The sequence below is a fragment of the Meles meles genome, chromosome 6 (assembly GCF_922984935.1).
Source record: "Meles meles chromosome 6, mMelMel3.1 paternal haplotype, whole genome shotgun sequence".
Lineage (NCBI taxonomy): Eukaryota > Metazoa > Chordata > Mammalia > Carnivora > Mustelidae > Meles > Meles meles.
In genome coordinates this window covers 35738522-35757210 of record NC_060071.1, presented here as the reverse complement: position 1 = coordinate 35757210, position 18689 = coordinate 35738522, and the positions used below count along the sequence as shown (strand labels likewise).

General features: G+C 36.9%; 1 protein-coding gene across 2 annotated transcripts in view; it reads left to right on the top strand.

Moving 5' to 3' along the window:
* Positions 1-18689, top strand: part of ARIH1 (ariadne RBR E3 ubiquitin protein ligase 1) — a 121938-nt gene that overhangs the window by 86838 nt on the left and 16411 nt on the right. For both annotated transcript variants that reach the window (XM_046008163.1, XM_046008161.1), the window contains 5 exons: positions 8371-8437; positions 10015-10121; positions 12522-12564; positions 13079-13150; positions 17015-17145. In XM_046008163.1, coding sequence (XP_045864119.1) covers positions 8371-8437; positions 10015-10121; positions 12522-12564; positions 13079-13150; positions 17015-17145 — 420 coding nt within the window. The remainder of the gene's footprint in view (positions 1-8370; positions 8438-10014; positions 10122-12521; positions 12565-13078; positions 13151-17014; positions 17146-18689) is intronic.

Genomic DNA, 18689 nt, shown 5'->3' with positions numbered 1-18689 from the left:
TTTGAAAAATAAATTGTTTTATTTTTATTTATTTACTTTTTAAGTTTTTTTCATAAACACTCTTTGATCCATCCTTATTACATAGGATGTGAGATACTTCTCTACATTCAGTACAAAGTAGATGTCACATCCATTCTCTGAAATGACTCTTCTCAAACCATTATTACTACTTTTAGTTTTAAATTCTCTTCTAAATGGCTTATAGAATGGATATTACATATGTGCAAAAGTTGTTTTAAATTAGATAATATAACTTAAATTGCTGTTTAATACTTATTTCCTGTTCTGTTAACTATAAGCAGTATATCTTATATACTGATATATATAGTGAAAGGTGAAGAAATTGATGCCTCTTTGTTGTCATTCATCTTTATCTCTTTCACCTCCTAATTTCTACTAGATATATAATTACTTTATGTTGCCAACTTCATAGTTACTTTTTTTCTATTCTGGAACAGATTCTTTCATGTTTTGTCAATAAGTTTATTCACTAAATTGTAAATCAGTAATTTTGTAATATTACAACTACGTAAATATGACATAAAGTACTTGAAGGGATCCAGAAAGAAGTAAACGTAGTCTTCTAAATCAGTGCTGCTCCAAGAAGAATATTCCTGATGTATTAATCATATGGTTATTTTTTCCTCTAACAGTATCTTAAAGGTCACAAATACAGTTATGAAGCTCCCTGGGCCCTTAAGTGAAGTCATAACAGTTTGTACCATTTGAGGCAAGAGACTGACTGAATTTGATATGTGTTAATCTCAGTACTGTAAGCATCTCCTCTTTTACAGAGGAAGATCCTCATTCTTAAGTAAAACAGGCTCAGTTTGCTGTATGTTGATTTTTATTTTACTTTTTTTTTTTTTAAGATTTTATTTATTTATTTGACAGACAGAGATCACACGTAGGCAGAGAGGCAGGCAGAGAGAGAGAGAGAAGCAGGCTCCCCACTGAGCAGAGAGCCCGATGCGGGGCTCGATCCCAGGACCCTGGGATCATGACCTGAGCTGAAGGCAGAGGCTTTAACCCACTGAGCCACCCAGGCGCCCCTTTATTTTACTTTTTTATTGCGTTCTAAAATATATTGACTAAAGTATGTAAAGTAAAGTAAGTTTAAAAGTATGTATGTTTTAAACTTACTTTACTTTACATACTTTAGTCAATATATTTTAGAACGCAATAAAAAAGTAAAATAAAGGGGCGCCTGGGTGGCTCAGTGGGTTAAAGCCTCTGCCTTCAGCTCAGGTCATGATCCCAGGGTCCTGGGATCGAGCCCCGCATCGGGCTCTCTGCTCAGTGGGGAGCCTGCTTCTCTCTCTCTCTCTGCCTGCCTCTCTGCCTACGTGTGATCTCTGTCTGTCAAATAAATAAATAAAATCTTTAAAAAAAAAAAAAATAAAAGTATGTATGTTTTACTAACCACCCATATCAAGGTGTAGAACTTTTTTAGTACCAGAATGTTCATCCTTATACCCCTTACCAGACAGTATCCATCTCACCCTTGTTCCCTGTCATGATTCTGTCACCATCAATTAGTTTTGCCTTTTCTTGAGCCTTGTTTAAGTGGGATCATGTAGCATATATTCTTCTTCTGAGTGTGTGTCTTCTTCAGTTAACATAATATCTCTGAGATATGTGCATGTATTAAATATATCTGTATGTTTTTAGGTTTGTTTGTTTTGTTGTTATGACTAATGTATTTTATTCTCCGGATAGTAGACATTTTGAGTTTTTTGGTTTGTTTTCTTGGTTTCGAGTACTATGAAAAAGCTACAGAGAGTATTCTTATATATGTCTTGGTAAACATGCACTGACTTCTTTTGAGTATATACTCAGGAGTGAGGGTTTAGCTTCAATAGATACTGCCGTGTCATTTTCCAAAGTAGTTGTGTGTGACTGCTTTACTCCTTGCTCATATTTATAATCACTAGTCTTTTAAATGTTATCCATTCTGGTGGGTATGTAAGGATATCTCTTACGGTTTTAACTTGCAGTTCCCTGATGGGTAATGATGTCAAACACCTTTCCATTAGCCTCTTGGATATCTTATTTTATTCCTTAAAAAAAAAAAAAAAAAAGATTTTATTTATTTGTTTGGGAGAGAGAGAGAGCACAAGCAGGGGAGAAGGGTAGAGGGAGAAGCAGACTTCTTGCTGAGCAGGGAGCCTGATGCGGGACTTGATCCCAGGACCTTGGGATCATGACCTGAGCTGAAGGCAGATGCCTAACTGACTGAGACACCAAGGTGCCCCTATTTTATTCTACTTCATCTATATTTTTCTAAATTTTCTTTGATAAACCTAATTTCTGATAATGAAAATAAAGGTCTTTTTAAAACCTTGTGTAATAATTTAATTGCCCCTCAATAAACGCCCCCAGTTTCCTGTGCTCTGAATAGTTTGTATTGTATCGTCAGGACTTCCTCATTATTTATCTCAGTGTCTGTCCATTACACACCCTCTCCTCCCCTCTATTCTGTACCCTCCGATATATTAAATCTTTAGAAATCCAAAGAGGGGTGCTTGAGTGGCTCAGTGGGTTGAGCCTCTGCCTTAGGCTCATGTCATGATCCTGGGGCCCTGGGATTAAGCCCCGCATTGGGCTCTCTGCTCAGCAGAGATTCTGCTTCCTCCTCTCTCTCTGCCTACTTGTGATCTGTCTGTCAAATTATAAATAAATAAAATCTTAAAAAAATTTTTTTAAAATTACATATCCAAGGTGCCTGGGTAGCACAGTCAGTCGGTTAAGCATCTGACTTGGTTTCAGCTCAGGTCATGATCTCAGGGTCGTGAGATTGACCCCTGCCTCAGGCTCTCCACTCTCAGCATAGAGTCTGCTTAAGACTCTCTCTCCCTTTCCTCTTGCCTGCCGGCCCACACACTTACTCCCTTTCTTTCTCTCAAATAAATGGAAATATATATATTTTTAAAAAATTAAATTATATACCCTGCATTTAACATTTTTATCATCTAGACCTTCCCCCCCCATAAAGAGGAAAAGGTCTAGATGATAAAAATGTTAAATCTTAAGTTGAAGCATAATATTGATTTACTCAGGGTGCTATATCAGCATAAGGTATGGTTTACTGCTTGCATACTAAATTCTTATATTTAAAGTCACGTGGTTTCAGTTCGTAACTCTCCAGTTACCTTATTTGTAAAAAACAGAATTATCCCCAAACTCAAGGGTACTTAAATGCATCTGGCACTGTGCTTATAATGTGTAGCAGGCGATCAGTAGAAGTCATTATGTTTACCTTCATAAAGAGCTGCCTTCTACCATGAGAGTTGGTGTAATAACTAGATGTAAGTGATGGCAATAGGTTTTTGTCGAGAGATGTAGTTCATCAGTACACAGGATGACACTTGTCTTCTTGAAAGTATTTATTCTTAAGGGTAAGAGATTGCTTTCTAATTCTTCGCTCTCACAAGATAAACTATGACGTAATAACTGAGACCTCATAACCTTGGTCTAGTAACTATGGCTAATCTTTGTTCTCACCAAGTCGTCTAGATCAGTTATAAGAAATCATTGGCTTTTGTCACATCAGAGAAGCATAATGAGTACTATAGAAATAAAAAGTGGGAAATCAGGGCATCTGACTTTGGGTTTTTTTTTTTTTTTTTTTTAAAGATTTTATTTGTTTACTTGACAGACAGAGATCACAAGTAACCAGAGAGGCAGGCAGAGAGAGAGGGGGAAGCTGGCTCCCTGCTGAGCAGAAAGCCCGATTCGGGACTCAATCCCAGGACCCTGAGATCAAGACCTGAGCTGAAGGCAGTGACTTAACCCACTGAGCCACCCAGGCGCCCCTTATTTATTTATTTATTTATTTATTTATTTATTTATTTATTTTTATGTAAGCTTCACGTAACATAATATGTACCATTTTAACTATCTAAAACTATATAGCTTAGTGGTTTTTCATCATGTTGTACAACCATCACCACTGTCTAATTCCAGAACATTGTCATCACCCCTAAAAGAATTCCCATATTCATTAAACAGTCACTTCCCGTTCCCTTCTTCCCACTGACCCTGACAATCTTGTATCCGTTTTCTGTCTATACAGATTTTCTTATTCTGAGCATTTCATTTAAATGTCGTATAGCATGTGATCTTTTGTGTCTGGCTTCTTGCACTTAACGTAATGTTTTCAAGGTTCATCCATGTTGTAGCGTGTGTCGGTACTTGATTCCTTTCTAGGGATAAATAATATTCCATATTTTGTTTCTTCATCAGTTCTTGGACATTTAGGTTGTTTCCACTTTTTGTGGAAATAGTTGTGTTTTTATTTGAATATATGTGTGCAAGTTTTTAATGTCTTGGATATACGTCTCTAGGAGTAGAATTGCTGGGTCATATGGTAATTCGGTGTTTAACCTTTTTTTTTTTTTAAGATTTGTTTATTTTAGAAAGAGAGAGTGCACTCCAGTGAGTGCACAGGGGTAGGCAGTAGTGCAGAGGGCAAGAAAAAGCCTTCAGCCGACTTCCTGCTGAGTATAGAGCTTGATACCACAACACTCAGATCATGACCCAAGCCAAAATCAAGTCAAACGTACCAACGGACTGAGCCACCAAGGCACCCCTGTGTTTAACCTTTTAAGGAATCACCAAGTACACTAATTATTTTTAGGCCCCCATTCCAGCATTCCTGAAATGTGGAGGTTTATCCATTTAAAAAATATTTACTGAGCACTTTCTACAGGCCAAGCAGTGTGTTAGATACAAGGGATCCTTTCGTGGAGCTTATTGTTTGGTTGGGGATAAAGGAACATGAAGGCAGATATTAAACAAATGATTACACAGATAATTAAAATTTTTTTTTAATTTAGGGGTGCCTGGGTGGCTCAGTCCATTGGGCAGCTGGGATCAAGCCCCACATTGGGCTCCCTACTCAGTCAGAGACTCTGCTTTTCTCTCTCCCTATGCACCCCCCCCACCTTGTTCTTTCTCTCTCAAATGAATAAATAATAAACCTTAAAAAATTTTTTTTTGTTTAAATTCAATTTACCTAACTTCTTATATTAGATTTAAAAACATATTGTTAATACTATACTGTATTATTAGTTTCAGGGGTAGAATTTAGTGATTCATCAGTTGCATAGAGCACCTAGTGCTCATCACATCAGAAGCCCTCTTTAAGGGGCGCCTGGGTGGCTCAGTGGGTTAAAGCCTCTGCCTTCGGCTCAGGTCATGATCCCGGGGTCCTGGGATAGAGCCCCACATGGGGATCTCTGCTCAGCAGGGAGCCTGCTTCCCTTCCTCTCTCTGCCTGCCTCTCTGCCTACTTGTACTCTCTGTCAAATAAATAAATAAAATATTTAAAAAAAAAAGAAGCCCTCCTTAATGCCCATCACCCAGTTACCCCAGCTCCCCTGCAACAACTCTGTTTGTTTCCTATAGTTAAGAGTCTTTTATGGTTTGCCGTTCTCTCTGATTTCATCCTATTTTATTTTTCCTTCCCTTCCTCTATGTTCACCTGTTCTGTTTCTTAAATTCCACATATAAGTGAAATCATATGGTATTTGTCTTTCTCTGATTAATTTCACTTAACATAATACCCTGTAGTTCCATACATGTTATTGCAAATGGCAAGATTTTCTTTCTTTCTTTCTTTCTTTTTTTTTTTTTGGATGGCTGGGTAATACTACACACACACACACACACACACACACACACACACACACACACACACACACCACGTCTTGTTTATCTGTTAGTGGACATTGGGGCTCTTTCCATAGTTTGGCTATTGTGGACATTGCTGCTATAAATATTGAGGTACAGGTGCCTCTTTGGATCACAACTCTTTGTGTCCTTTGGGTGAATACCTAGTAGTGCAATTGCTAGATGGTAGGGTAGTTCTATTTTTAACTTAAAAAAAAAAAAAAAAAGATTTTATATATTTATTTGACAGAGAGCACAAGCAGGGTGAGTGAGAGAGGGAGAAGCAGATCCCCACTGAACAAGGCACCTGATGAGAGGCCTTTTTTTTTTTTTTTTTAAGGTTTTATTCACTTATTTGACAGAGGAAGGGAGAGAGTACAAGCAGGGGGGAAGTAGCAGGGAGGTAAGGAGAAGCAGGCTCCCCTCTGAGCAGGGAGCCTCATGTGGGGCTCTGTCCCAGAATCCTGGGATCGTGACCTGGGCTGAAGGCAGACACTTAACCGACTGAGCCACCCAGGCGCCCCTATTTTTAACTTTTTGAGAAAGTTCCATACTGTTTTCCAGAGTGGCTCTACCAGTCTGCATTCCCACCCACAGCGTAAGAGGGTTCTTCCTTCCCTCATCCTCACCAACATCTGTTGTTTCCTGACTGGTTAATTTTGGCCATTCTTTCTGGTGTGAGCTGGCATCTCATTGTGGTTTTCATTTGTATTTCCCTGGTGCTGAGTGACGTTGAGCATTTTTTCGTGTGTCTGTTAGCCATTTGTATGTCTTCTTTAGAGAAATGTCTGTTCGTGTCTTCTGTCCATTTCTTGACTGGATTTTTGGGGGTTTTTTTGATTGTTGAGTTTGGTAAGTTCTTCATAGTTTTAGATGCCAGCCCTTTATCTGATAGGTCATTTGCAAATATTTTCTCTCATTCTGTCGGTTGCCTTATTTAGTTTTATCGACTATTTATTTTGTTGTACAAAAGCTTTTTATCCTGATGAAGTGCCAGTAATTCATTTTTGCTTTTGTTTCCCTTGCCTTTGGAGACTTATCTAACAAGAAGGTGCTGTGGCCAAAGTCAAAGAGGTTGCTGTTTGTGTTCTCTAGGATTTTGCTGGTTTCCTGTCTCACATTTAGGTCTTTCATCCATTTTGAGTTTATTTTTTTGTGTATAGTGTAAGGAAGTGGTCTAGTTTCATTCTTCTACCTGTGCCTGTCCAGTTTTCCTAACACCATTTCCTGAAGAGACTGTCTTTTTTCTGTTGGATATTCTTTGCTGCTTTGTTAAAGATTAGTTGACCATAGAGTTGAGGGTCCATTTCTGGGTTCTCTGTTCTGTTCCACTGATCTGTTTCTCTGTTTTTGTGCCTCTACCATACTGTCTTGATCACTACACCTTTGTAATACAGCCTGAAGCCTGAAATTGTGATGCCTCTAGCTTTGGTTTTCTTTTTCAACATTCCTTTGGCTATTTGGGGTCTTTTCTGGTTCCATACACATTTTAGGCTTGTTCCAGCTCAGATAAAATTATGACAGATTTTATGACAGAAAGATCTATAAGATGCTATGAGAATTGAGCAGGACTGATAGGGGTTATTGTCAGAAAAGGCTTCCTTTAGTTAGTAACTATGTATTAGCTGATTTAAAAAAGAATATAACAGCATCTAATATTTATTGAGTGTTTACTGTTTGCCAGGCACTATTCTAGTTCACAACTCTTATTTCTGCTATCCATTTTACAAATGACTAAACTGAAAAATGGAGAGGTCAAAGAACTTACCCTTACTTCATAGCTAGTAAGCGTGAATCCAGTATTCAGTAGGCTGTCCCATCTGAGCCCACCATGATATACTTCTCTTTCCTTTTCAAGAGAGGTAGCCCTATGCAAAAGCCTCTGAGGGAGGATGATCTCCACAATTCTGAAAAGAATACGAATGTGACAGGAGTACACCAAAAGTAGCACAGGACAGGATGGGTGTGGAAGGCAAGCAGTGCCATAAGAAGCTCAAGAATTCATTGGGGGCCAGATAATACAAAAATTTCTTGTCACATTAGATAGTTTTTACTGGTTTTGTCAGTGGTTAACTTTTTCTGCTGTAACACCATTTTCTTTAAACATTTACAGGAGTGTTTACCATTAAAGCTAGTAAAACTTAAGCTTCAGGATGCTTTACTTTTATGGGTTCCTATGAGTTCTAGAAATTGTAATGAATATATAGAGTGTTCTAGGGGGACAAGGGAAGCCAAGTTGCAGTCAGTAGACATTTTTATATATAGCAAAACCTGGATCCATTTCTTGATATTCCTGTCAACATCTCTTATCTTATCTCACACACTGATTTTTGGGAGAGTGTCTTAGGGAAGTTGGCTGCACATTGCTCTCTTAGGGCAGAGTAAGAAGACACTTTTGAAAGGGGCCTAAACGCCATAATAGTAAGTCATTAAACTATAATAACAAACTGGGTAAAAATGGAATATTTTATGTATAAAAAACTTGGGGATGGGGATTCTACCAAAATAAAACTATAGAAACTTTGTAGTTGTTATCTTGATTTCTAGAGTTATATTTGTTGATAGTCCATATGCATTTTAGCATTTTCAATTTAGGGTAGTTTTTAGAGCCAATACATTGAAATTTTATTTTATAAATGTGGAAAGATACTCTTGGCTGAGAACTTCCTAATAAACTACTTTTATTCTTGCTCTTAGGCGCCTGATCACAGATTCAAAAGTTAAATTAAAGTATCAGCATTTAATAACAAATAGCTTTGTAGAGGTAAGTGATTTCTCTTAAGTTTTCCTTTTTTAAATAAGAGGAATTGTTTATTAATAGATATAATTAGTTTTTCTTACATGAAACACTCTCGATAGTAAGACGTAAAGGGCTTGGATTATGACCATAAACTTGGATTATGAACTTTATTAATGAGGCATACGAAACACCTTTATTCTCAAAGGAATGTGACAAACCAGTGAGTAGGTGTCTCTTCAAAGATCTAGAACTTTGGTGATAAAATTAGTTTTACAGTATTCTTCCTTTATTGCTAGCAAAAAGTTGTAGCTGATTATTAATGACGTAATGTTTAATCATGCTTGGCAATTCAACCTTGCTCTATCTCTGCTTGTTTTAGCTTCCATTACCAGTAAACTTTGTTAATAAAGAGAGCTATGGTTATTTCTTTTTTTAAAGATTTTATTTATTTATTTATTTGAGAGCGTAATAGCACAGGCCAGGGAAGAGGTTAAAACAGGCTCCTCCCACCCCCCAAGCTGGGTGCCTGATGCAGGGCTTGATCCCAGCACCCTGGGATCATGACCTGAGCCGAAGGCGATGCTTAACTGACTAAGCCACCCAGGTGCCCCTATAGTTACTTGTTTTTAGCAAATGTCTTTTTTCTTTTTTTTTTTTTAATCAAATACAGAGGTCAACAGAGGTCATGAAACTCTGACCTGCCTGTTTTTATAAATATTTATTGGAACGTGCCATTTGTTGTACGATTTATTTTGTGCTACAGTGGCAGAGTTGAGTAATTGCTACAGAGGCCATTGTGCCCGTCAGAAACAAAAATCTTTACTATCTGGCTCTTTATGGAAGATGATGATATAAGATCATCAATGTAAATTGGTATTTTAACTCTACAAAGCCAATTTTTATTAAGAGATTAAACTGAAGGTCAGATCTTCTAGAAAACGTGTATTTTAGGAATCATGTATTCTTAAAATGGTCACTAAACTTGAATTCTGGTGCAGAGTGTTACTTGAGCCATGTTTTGTTTCATAACAAAAAATACTTCAAAGCTTTATTTATTTAAATTCGTTCGTTGGTTCATTCATTCATTCATTCATTCATTTTTAAGAACTAAAATGTGATTGTTTCCATGGTTTAGAAACTGACTTTTCTTCTTAGACACATTTTTACGGTCAAAGAGAGAAATTACCTGTATATTCTATAGGATCTAAACACTTTGCCTAAGTAGGAGGGTATATTGTTTTTTACATCTTTGAAAATTGCCCTGAGGTAGAACCATGCACAAATCAGTGCTTAATGATCACCAGTGGGTAATTATTTTAAAAGTTTGTCAGTAGGATTTTGATGGTAGAACCAAGAGACAGTTCACATGTTTATAAAACCAGGGATCAAGGGATCTGTAATCTTAGAAAAACAGTGCATTGGAAGGCAATACTTTAGAACTAGAGTACTAAATATTGGGGGCAAGTTTTATATGTTTGTGTCATCGTCTTTGTGTTTGGCCTTTGCACTGGGAAATATAAGTTAATTGCCTGTTGTACTAGGAAATCTTACATCATGATTTTAATTTGCTGTCATTTTTTATTTTCTAACTTGGGTTTTAGTGCAATCGACTGTTAAAGTGGTGTCCTGCCCCAGATTGCCACCACGTTGTTAAAGTCCAATATCCTGATGCTAAACCTGTTCGCTGCAAATGTGGGCGCCAGTTTTGGTAAGCAAGTGATTTCCCAAATTGAAACAGCACACATAGCTTTTCCGTTTATTTTTAGTAGTAAAATAGTAGAAAAAGAATTTTTTTCTTACCTCTAGTAGGGAGGTGGGTGATGTTGATTTAAAATAGTGTGTACTGGGGTGCCTGGGTGGCTCAGTGGGTTAAAGCCTCTGCCTTCGGCTCGGGTCATGATCTCAGGGTCCTGGGATCGAGCCCTGCATCAGGCTCTCTGCTCGGCAGCGAGCCTGCTTCCTCCTCTCTCCCTCTCTGCCTGCCTCTCTGCCTCTCTGCCTACTTGTGATCTCTGTTTGTCAAATAAATAAATAAAATCTTTAAGAATAAAATAAAATAAAATAGTGTGTATTTCTTTTAAATAAGAATTAGAGGGCACCTAGGTGGCTCAGTGGGTTGGGCATCTCAGGTCATGATCTCAGCATCCTGGGATCGAGCCCCGCATCGGGCTCTCTGCTCAGCAGGGAGTCTGCTTCCCCCCTCTCTCTCTGCCTGCCTCTCTGCCTACTTGTGTTCTCTGTCTGTCAAATAAATAAATAAATAACCTTTAAAGAAAATAAATAGAATTAGATTAAAAGGTCACATCTTAAATAATTTTTTCTCTTTCTTTGTTGCTATTTTTTCTTACGGGAAGAAAATGTAGCTATAATCACATTTTCTTGTGTGTTGCACTGGAACTAATATGGGAGCAAACTTAGAGATCTGGGACAAGAACTTAGTTCTCATTTCTGATGGACTGCTTATTTTGTCAGAGTGTGTTTGCTTCCTTTATGGTTCTTGCTCTGTTTTCAGGTTATCTCTTAGGAAATAAAATACACCGGATTATTTTTCCTTTGCTTTGACAAGTTTAATATTACTCCTAGAAAGAAAATTTGCAGATAAATTTGGAAAGATAAAACATGGTTTATTAGATATGCTTTTTAACCAGCACTTTCCCTGTGGCACCTCTGGCCGCAGCTTTCCTGGTTACCTCCGTTCTTGGAGTTTTATAACATGCTCAAACGTTTGAATTCTAAATTTGACTTAATAGAGAATTTTCAATACTGCATATTCTTATTAGAGAGTTAAGATGATTTTCCATTTTCCTTGTGGATCTTTTAGGAATAAGAAAACATTCAAAACAAGTAGATCCAAGATCTAGCAAAAGACATTATATTGGTATTCTGTACCATTCTCTTTTTTCTCCCCAAACAGCTATAGAATTAGACTTACACGTCATTAATACTAAATATTTCCAAAAGGAGCAGGTAAACTCACAAAGATTAAATATGTATGAAATACATGCTGTTTTGGTAAAGATTAAATACGCATTACTGTTTTAGAGTTTACCCTATAGACAGGTGGTGCAGTCTGATTATATACCTACCTTAAAACATAGTTTTAGTTGATACCAAAATATAGAAAATAACAGCAGTGAATACTTATGTAGCTCTTAACCCAGCTTACACAGTATTTTGTTTTTGTTAAGAAATAAAATATGACAGATTCATTTGAAGCTTCTGTTGTTCCCTTCTCCATCCAATTCCCCATCTTCTTTTCCAGAAGTAACCATTATCTTTGACTTCATTTAAATTGATAGCACTTTGTTCCTCTCCTTTGCAAAGGATTTTTGGCATTCCTGAATTACTTGACTAGCTGATCAACCTTCGTATTTATTCTTTTGTGTGTGTGTATGTTTATTCTTAATTCGTGCTTTCTTAAATGTATATATCATGTGTCTTGAATATAGCAAGGAGTTAACAATTAGTATATTCTTAGAAAATATTTAGTCACACTCTTTTGTTTTATGCCTTGGTTGGTACAGTTAATCTCTACAGGGTTGAAGTTCATTTGTTTGGATCATGCAAAGATGTGACCTGTTTATATCCCAATTATTGCTCACTACATTTGCATTAAATTATGCAATTACTCTACAAAGTCAGACTTTGTTATTCTTCATTTGGGGTGTTAAGAGGTTTAATATATGGTAATAAAGCACTGGTCAAAATATAAGTTCAAATTAGTGAAAATTGGTTTGAATTAAAGAATTTTTATGGCACAGAACTATACATATATAAAATGATCAGAAAAATACAGATGGGATTACACTGAATTTCTTGTCTTAAAAGATTGGTGGTTATTTAGAGTCCTTTCTTTTATAATCGTCATCAGAGCATGTCTTCATGCCTATAATCATTTCTTCATTTCTCATACACACCACAATGTATGCTCTTCTAACACTAAATTCTAAATAATCTATAGAATAATATAAACTTGGCTCATGTCCTTGTATTTGCCAGTCACTAAAAACTGATGAAACCACTGAGAAACTATAAAACGTGAAATTGTCTGTTTACTTACTTACTGTAGGTAGAACTTAATTCTTTTAACTCTTGTGTTACTTAACAGCTTTAACTGTGGAGAAAATTGGCACGATCCTGTTAAATGTAAGGTGAGTTTGTCTGGCATTTTCATTTTTAAATAATTTAATAGAACACTTCTGAGACTTGATGACTGAAAACCAGGGCCCACAATTTTGGATTGGATTGAATTTGTAGGTAGAAGATTGTGTTTTTCCTTTCTATTTCAGATGATCATCGCAAGTATTCATGAAGCATTCCTTAGGAATAAGTCTGCTCCTGATGATTATCAGGATAACAGTGGTTAAGGCACCTCCCTGGGCAGGCCTTGTAATTAGCTAAGGAGAATGACACATCTTGGAGCTGGGCTTCTCATCAGGCTCTAGGTTCCCCACTTGGCTTCAGCCAGAGAAAGTCTTCTTTGGTTGATACATGTACTGGATATGAGAACTAGAGGATTGCTTTGATATAAAAGGAAGTAAATCCAGTGATAATCTTGTCCTTTGCCTTTTACATTTATGCCTGACTACATTTTAATGTTGAAATAATTTGCTATCCTTTTTTAAAGTCTTTTGTTGTACCCTAACAGTTGTTGTTTCCAAACAGTGGTTAAAGAAGTGGATTAAAAAGTGTGATGATGATAGTGAAACTTCTAATTGGATTGCAGCCAACACAAAGGTTGGTATTTTTCTTCAGTAAACTCTTGGTAGTAGGTACATTAGCAAAATAAGTAGGTTTACCTAGGTAAGGACTTTGTTTTACCTTTTCTTCAGTTAAGATTTGGGGGTTTTGTGGTTGTTTTGGGGGCTTGGGGTTTTGGTAGGGTTTGTTTTTTGTTTTGTTTTTTCCCCAGAATGCCGATTTTTAAGTGTTCAAGTTTATTTTTTTGAGCACTACTGCAATATGTACAGTACTGTTCTTTAGAAGTTTTTGTTAGGAAAACGTTGGTTTCCTATAGAAGAAAAAGCTGACAGTTTTACTACCCAGGGGTTTGATAATGCTTTTTCATATTGTTTTACCTGCCTTTTAGTATACAGGTACAGAGTTTATTCCACCTACTTAGTTTTATTAGGCATATTCACATTTCTGCCTTTAAAAAATCTTCAAGCTTTGGGGCGCCTGGCTGGCTCAGTGGGAGAGCATGCGACTCTTGATCTCAGGGTTGTGAGTTTGAGCCCCACATTAGTGTAACTGTTTCCTTCTTTCTTTTTTCTTTCCTTGTCTTCACTTTGCTTTCCTTTTCCTATTTTCTTTTCTTTTCTTTCATCTCTGTACCCAGGGTATGGAGCCTCAACTCACAACCCTGAGATCAAGAGCTATACACTCTACCCACTGAGTCAGCTAGGGACCCCTCCTTAAGGAGTCAGTCTTTAGAGCAGTATGAGAGTAACTGAGTAACTTTTTATTATGTAACTGCACTGGGGTTAACATGTTTGACTTCTTTAACAGATTAAATTTCTAAAATACGATTTAAGAGACTTTATTCCTAAGAACTAGGAGTTTTAGAGATAACATAGATATCCCTTGTTCTTTTATTTTTATTTTTGAAGTACGTTCTTGCTCATGATACTAGTTTTAAGATTCAGTTGGAACATTTATTTAACCCTAGACAGATGTTTTGTTCTGCAAATGGATGTAGTCTTGAGCGCCCTTCTTTTCTGTTACCAAGTAATAGGCATATGTTTGAAGCCCAACTGTGTACCCAGCAATTTCGTAGTAGAAAATTGTTTAATTAACCAATCTCAATTTAATTCAACCTTATATACTGTCTATATTGGAAGTGACTAAGGTGGTGAATGGTAGTGTTATTCATGAACTATTCATTTTTGGTATTGCCTTTCACATGTGAAGATGATGTTTAAAGAATAGTGAGTTGTCTGACTAGCATTAGAGCTTTCCATCACCCAGTCACAGGACAGTGATAATAAGGAGTGTTTAAACGATGGAGGCCAAAACAATTTTAAACCATTAGTACCCTGTTGTACCCAAAAAGATTAAAACCTGAATATATTTGTATCTCCCAGAAAGCCTTGGTAATGAAATAGTCTTGTCACATAAAACAAATGCCTATGCCTTTGAGGAATGTATGGTTGAAACTAGTTTTTTTGTGCTCTCTAAAATTATGGTGAAGATAACTCATGTCATTTTAAAACTTTTCTGTGTTGTTAGGAAATGCTTGCTTTTGTTGAAAAAATTTCCTAGTCAGGCATACTTTCTTGAAATTTGATTTCCCATCAGACATGTTCATTGAAGTCTTAGAATCTTCTAATATGCTCTGTAAAACTAGTATTTAGAATAGGGCAGTGGTGTTTTCACTAAGTAGCTTGATGAAACTATAGCCCTCTTTCTGCATCTAGAGAAATCCCCCCAACACTCTAAACCACCAAGATGTTTAAAACTGGGAGTACAGGGTGCCTGGGTGGCTTAGTTCATTAAGCATCAGAATAATCGGACTCTCATTTTCGGCTCAGGCCATGACCCTCAGGGTCCTGGGTCAGAGCCCTGCCTTGCCTTGGGCTCCCAGCTAAGTGGGCAGTCTGCTGCTTCTCCCCTGCCCCCAACTACTCCTGCATACACTCTCTAAAATAAATAAATAAATCTTTAAAATAAGCAAATAAAATAGGGAGTACAGGCTTGAGTATGTTTGACTTTGTTTAGAAAGTAGATTATTAAGGAAGAATGGCAATTAATAACAAGGTCATCTGCTTAGTAGTTTTGAGAAAAATTGAAGAGTGTTTCTCTTGAGAGGTTTCAGAAGCTTTTATTATTGTTACTTGCCCCTTATCAATGGTATCCTAACATATTGAGAGCTTAATACTATGTGGTTAATTATAATATAGAAATACAGAATGACACAGATTATTTTAGACCTGGAACTTGCTTCTTTGGGAAAATGTAAAATGTGTTAATTGATTTCAAAGATTTGATTAGAAATGTCCAAATTTACCTATTTAAAATGACTATAGTTGGGGCATCTGGGTGGCTCAGTGGGTTAAAGCCTCTGCCTTCGGCTCAGGTCATGATCTCAGGGTCCTAGGATCGAGCTCCACATTGGGCTCTCTGCTCAGCGGCGAGCCTGCTTCCCCCTCCTCTCTCTGCTAGCCTCTCTGCCTACTTCTGATCTCTGTCAAATAAATAAATAAAATCTTAAAAAAAAAATAAAATGACTATAGTTTATGGGCCAGGGTAGTCTGTCTCACAAAGGCAGAATTGTATAAGTATTATAATGGGTGGTACTCCCTCCTTGTGGGAGTTACAGGCATCAGACAAATGCAGCAAAAATATTAGCTTTACATGTTATTCATAGTTTCATTAAAACAAATAAATTTGATTTTCTAGATTTTTCCAAAAGAAAAAGACAATAGACCTACTGTAGGGTAATAACTTTGACTCATTAGTAACCAAGAATACGACACAGACTTGGAAAAAGCCATGATCTCTGTAGCACAGTTGTAAATGGACCATAGTGAGAAAGATTTAAAACAAGGGTATTTGAGGTTGCCTGGCTGGCCCAGTTCGTAGAGAATGTGATTCTTGATCACGCGGAGTTGTGAGTTCAAGCCCTATGGCGAGGGTAGAGTTTACTTAAAAATTAGAACAATCAACAACAAAAATAAATAAAACAAGCATATTTGACAGAAGAAAGTTGCCACAAAAAGAATTTATCAGTCTTACAGTCCTACTTACCTGATTCTTAAGGCCAAGTTGTTTGGGCTTGAATCCTGACTCTACACCATTTGCTATACCTGTGTGATCTCAGACTGGTGCTATTATTATTTGTCTCTCTCCTGGTTTATTCATCTGACAAATGAAAATAGGATCACTATAGGGGCGCCTGGGTGGCTCAGTGGGTTAAAGCCTCTGCCTTTGGCTCGGGTCATGATCTCAGGGTCCTGGGATTGAGCCCTGCATTGGGCTCTCTGCTCTGCAGGGAGCCTGCTTCCTCCTCTCTCTCTGCCTGCCTCTCTGCCTAGTTGTGATTTCTCTCTGTCAAATAAATAAAATATTTAAAAAAAAAAATAGGATCACTATAAGGATTATGAGTTAAGGTTATTATAAAACGCCGAGAATAGTGTGTGGTATACAGGAAATGCTCAATAATTTGTTTCTAGAGGACACTGGATAATTAATAATACTTACATGAACAACATATTTTATCTCCTGTGAAACTTTCATTACTGCATTATGGTTAAAAGTACTTTTATGTTTTTGTCCCAAACCCTGCTAAAACAAATCTTTTAATTATTACAAATCTGAATGGCCAGTAATAATGATAATAGCTCGTTTCTAGTAGTACTAACTGTATTCCACGCTGCTTTACATGTATTAATAACAATAAATATGGCATTTAAAAATATAAATATTATTTAAAAAATTAATAACAATGTGTTATTAAAATTTTTTAATTAAAATTTTTTAAAAACAATAAATGCGGTATTAAAAAATTTGGTATTAAAACCAAATTTAGAACTGGCTTCTCTTCTGTGGTAGTAATACAACCTAGTGTAGCATTGACACCAACTTTATAGTTTCTCTTCATAGGAATGTCCCAAATGCCACGTTACAATTGAGAAGGATGGCGGTTGTAATCACATGGTCTGTCGTAACCAGAACTGTAAAGCAGAGTTTTGCTGGGTGTGTCTTGGCCCTTGGGAGCCACATGGATCTGCCTGGTAGGTTGGGGAAATGAAAGGGTGAAAGTGTTTACATAAGTATGTAATATATGCTGTGTATTAAAAGGTTTCTACCTCATGGAAGTCACCATCTAACTTTGGAGCTAGATAAATGAATATAGTGTATGATCATTGTTAAAAGTATATGCACGATGTCCAGAGAGAGGGATAAATTAGGCATATTTCACAGAGCATGTAACATTTAAGAAGAATTTTAAGAGGGATTAAGAGTTCGTTAGTTGAAGTGGCAGGAAAAATGTTTAGGGCAAAAAGGAGCCTCATGAACAAAGGTAGAATGATGTGAAAGTGCATGGCTTATTTAGGGAAGAGTTGCATTGTCTAATATGTCTGTCTAGGCAGTAGTTGAAATCTAAGCGATTATTGGCAAGACCCAACCAGCAGTTGTGTTTTATTTACCCTTGTGTGCCATTAGACAAAAATGTGTCCCAAACTGGAAAAATTGGAAAATTGCCCAGTGCAATCCAGACTTTTAGGCTTTCTTTGAAACATTGGAAAAAACCTACATTCCTGCTTGGCAACATTTGCCTGAAATTGATTAGTATCCCCTTACATGAGGTCTTTACTTTCCAGTTTGATTTATTTCCCAAGACTAAATCTTAAAGACACTTGCATGTATCATGATGGCACTATATTTAGAAGATGGCATCATTTTTAGAAGAGATAATATATCTCTGTTCTGTACATATTTCCTAGCAGTTTGGGAAAATGCAAGTTAGATTCGTGATGCCTTGAGTTTTGAGAAAAAGGGAGCCAGCACATCTCCTGGTAAAAACGAAAGTATTTTTGAGTGTTATAATACACAAATGACCCATCTCACTAATTTGTGTTACCTGCCTATTGGCACTTTGGTTTGTGGCCCTCCTAAGTTGTGGGGCGTAGGAAAAGAGTTAGAACGTAGACTGGCACTTAAAGTAGTTTGGACATTATCAGAAGGATTTTAAGTGGGGAGTGACCTGATTAGATCCGTAATTTAGGTGAGACAGCTCTATATTATGTGCTTTACATACATTACCTCAGAATTGTGGCTGCTTTGTAGAGAGTGAAATGCAAAGGGGAAATTGTAGGGGCAGGACAGAAGGAGGCTCTCACCTTAAGACAATGGCAAGTCTTTTCTTTTAGTTTCGTTGGAACTTTTATTAGTTTCATTAGAGGAATAGTGAGAGGGATTACTTGCCCGAAATTAATTCTGAATTAGGTAAAACTGATTGGTTGTGTGGAGTAAAGAAAGTGATTTTGCCACTGTCAAAGCCAAGGAGAAGAGTCTTGGGGGTTGTTAGCCTGGCAGACAGGTACTCTAGATTTTAAGAAGCAAACTGGGGGATTAGACGATTCCTAGAAACTAAATTCACTCTAGTATATTTAAACCAATAAGTGTAATGAATGGGGAAGAAGAGTTACTAAAAGATACAAATTCTTGTTAAAGATACATTTTTTAATTTATTTGTCAGAGAGAGAGAGCACAAGCAGGGGAAGGGGTACGCAGAGGCAGAAGCAAGCTCCTCGTTGAGCAAGGAACCCAATGG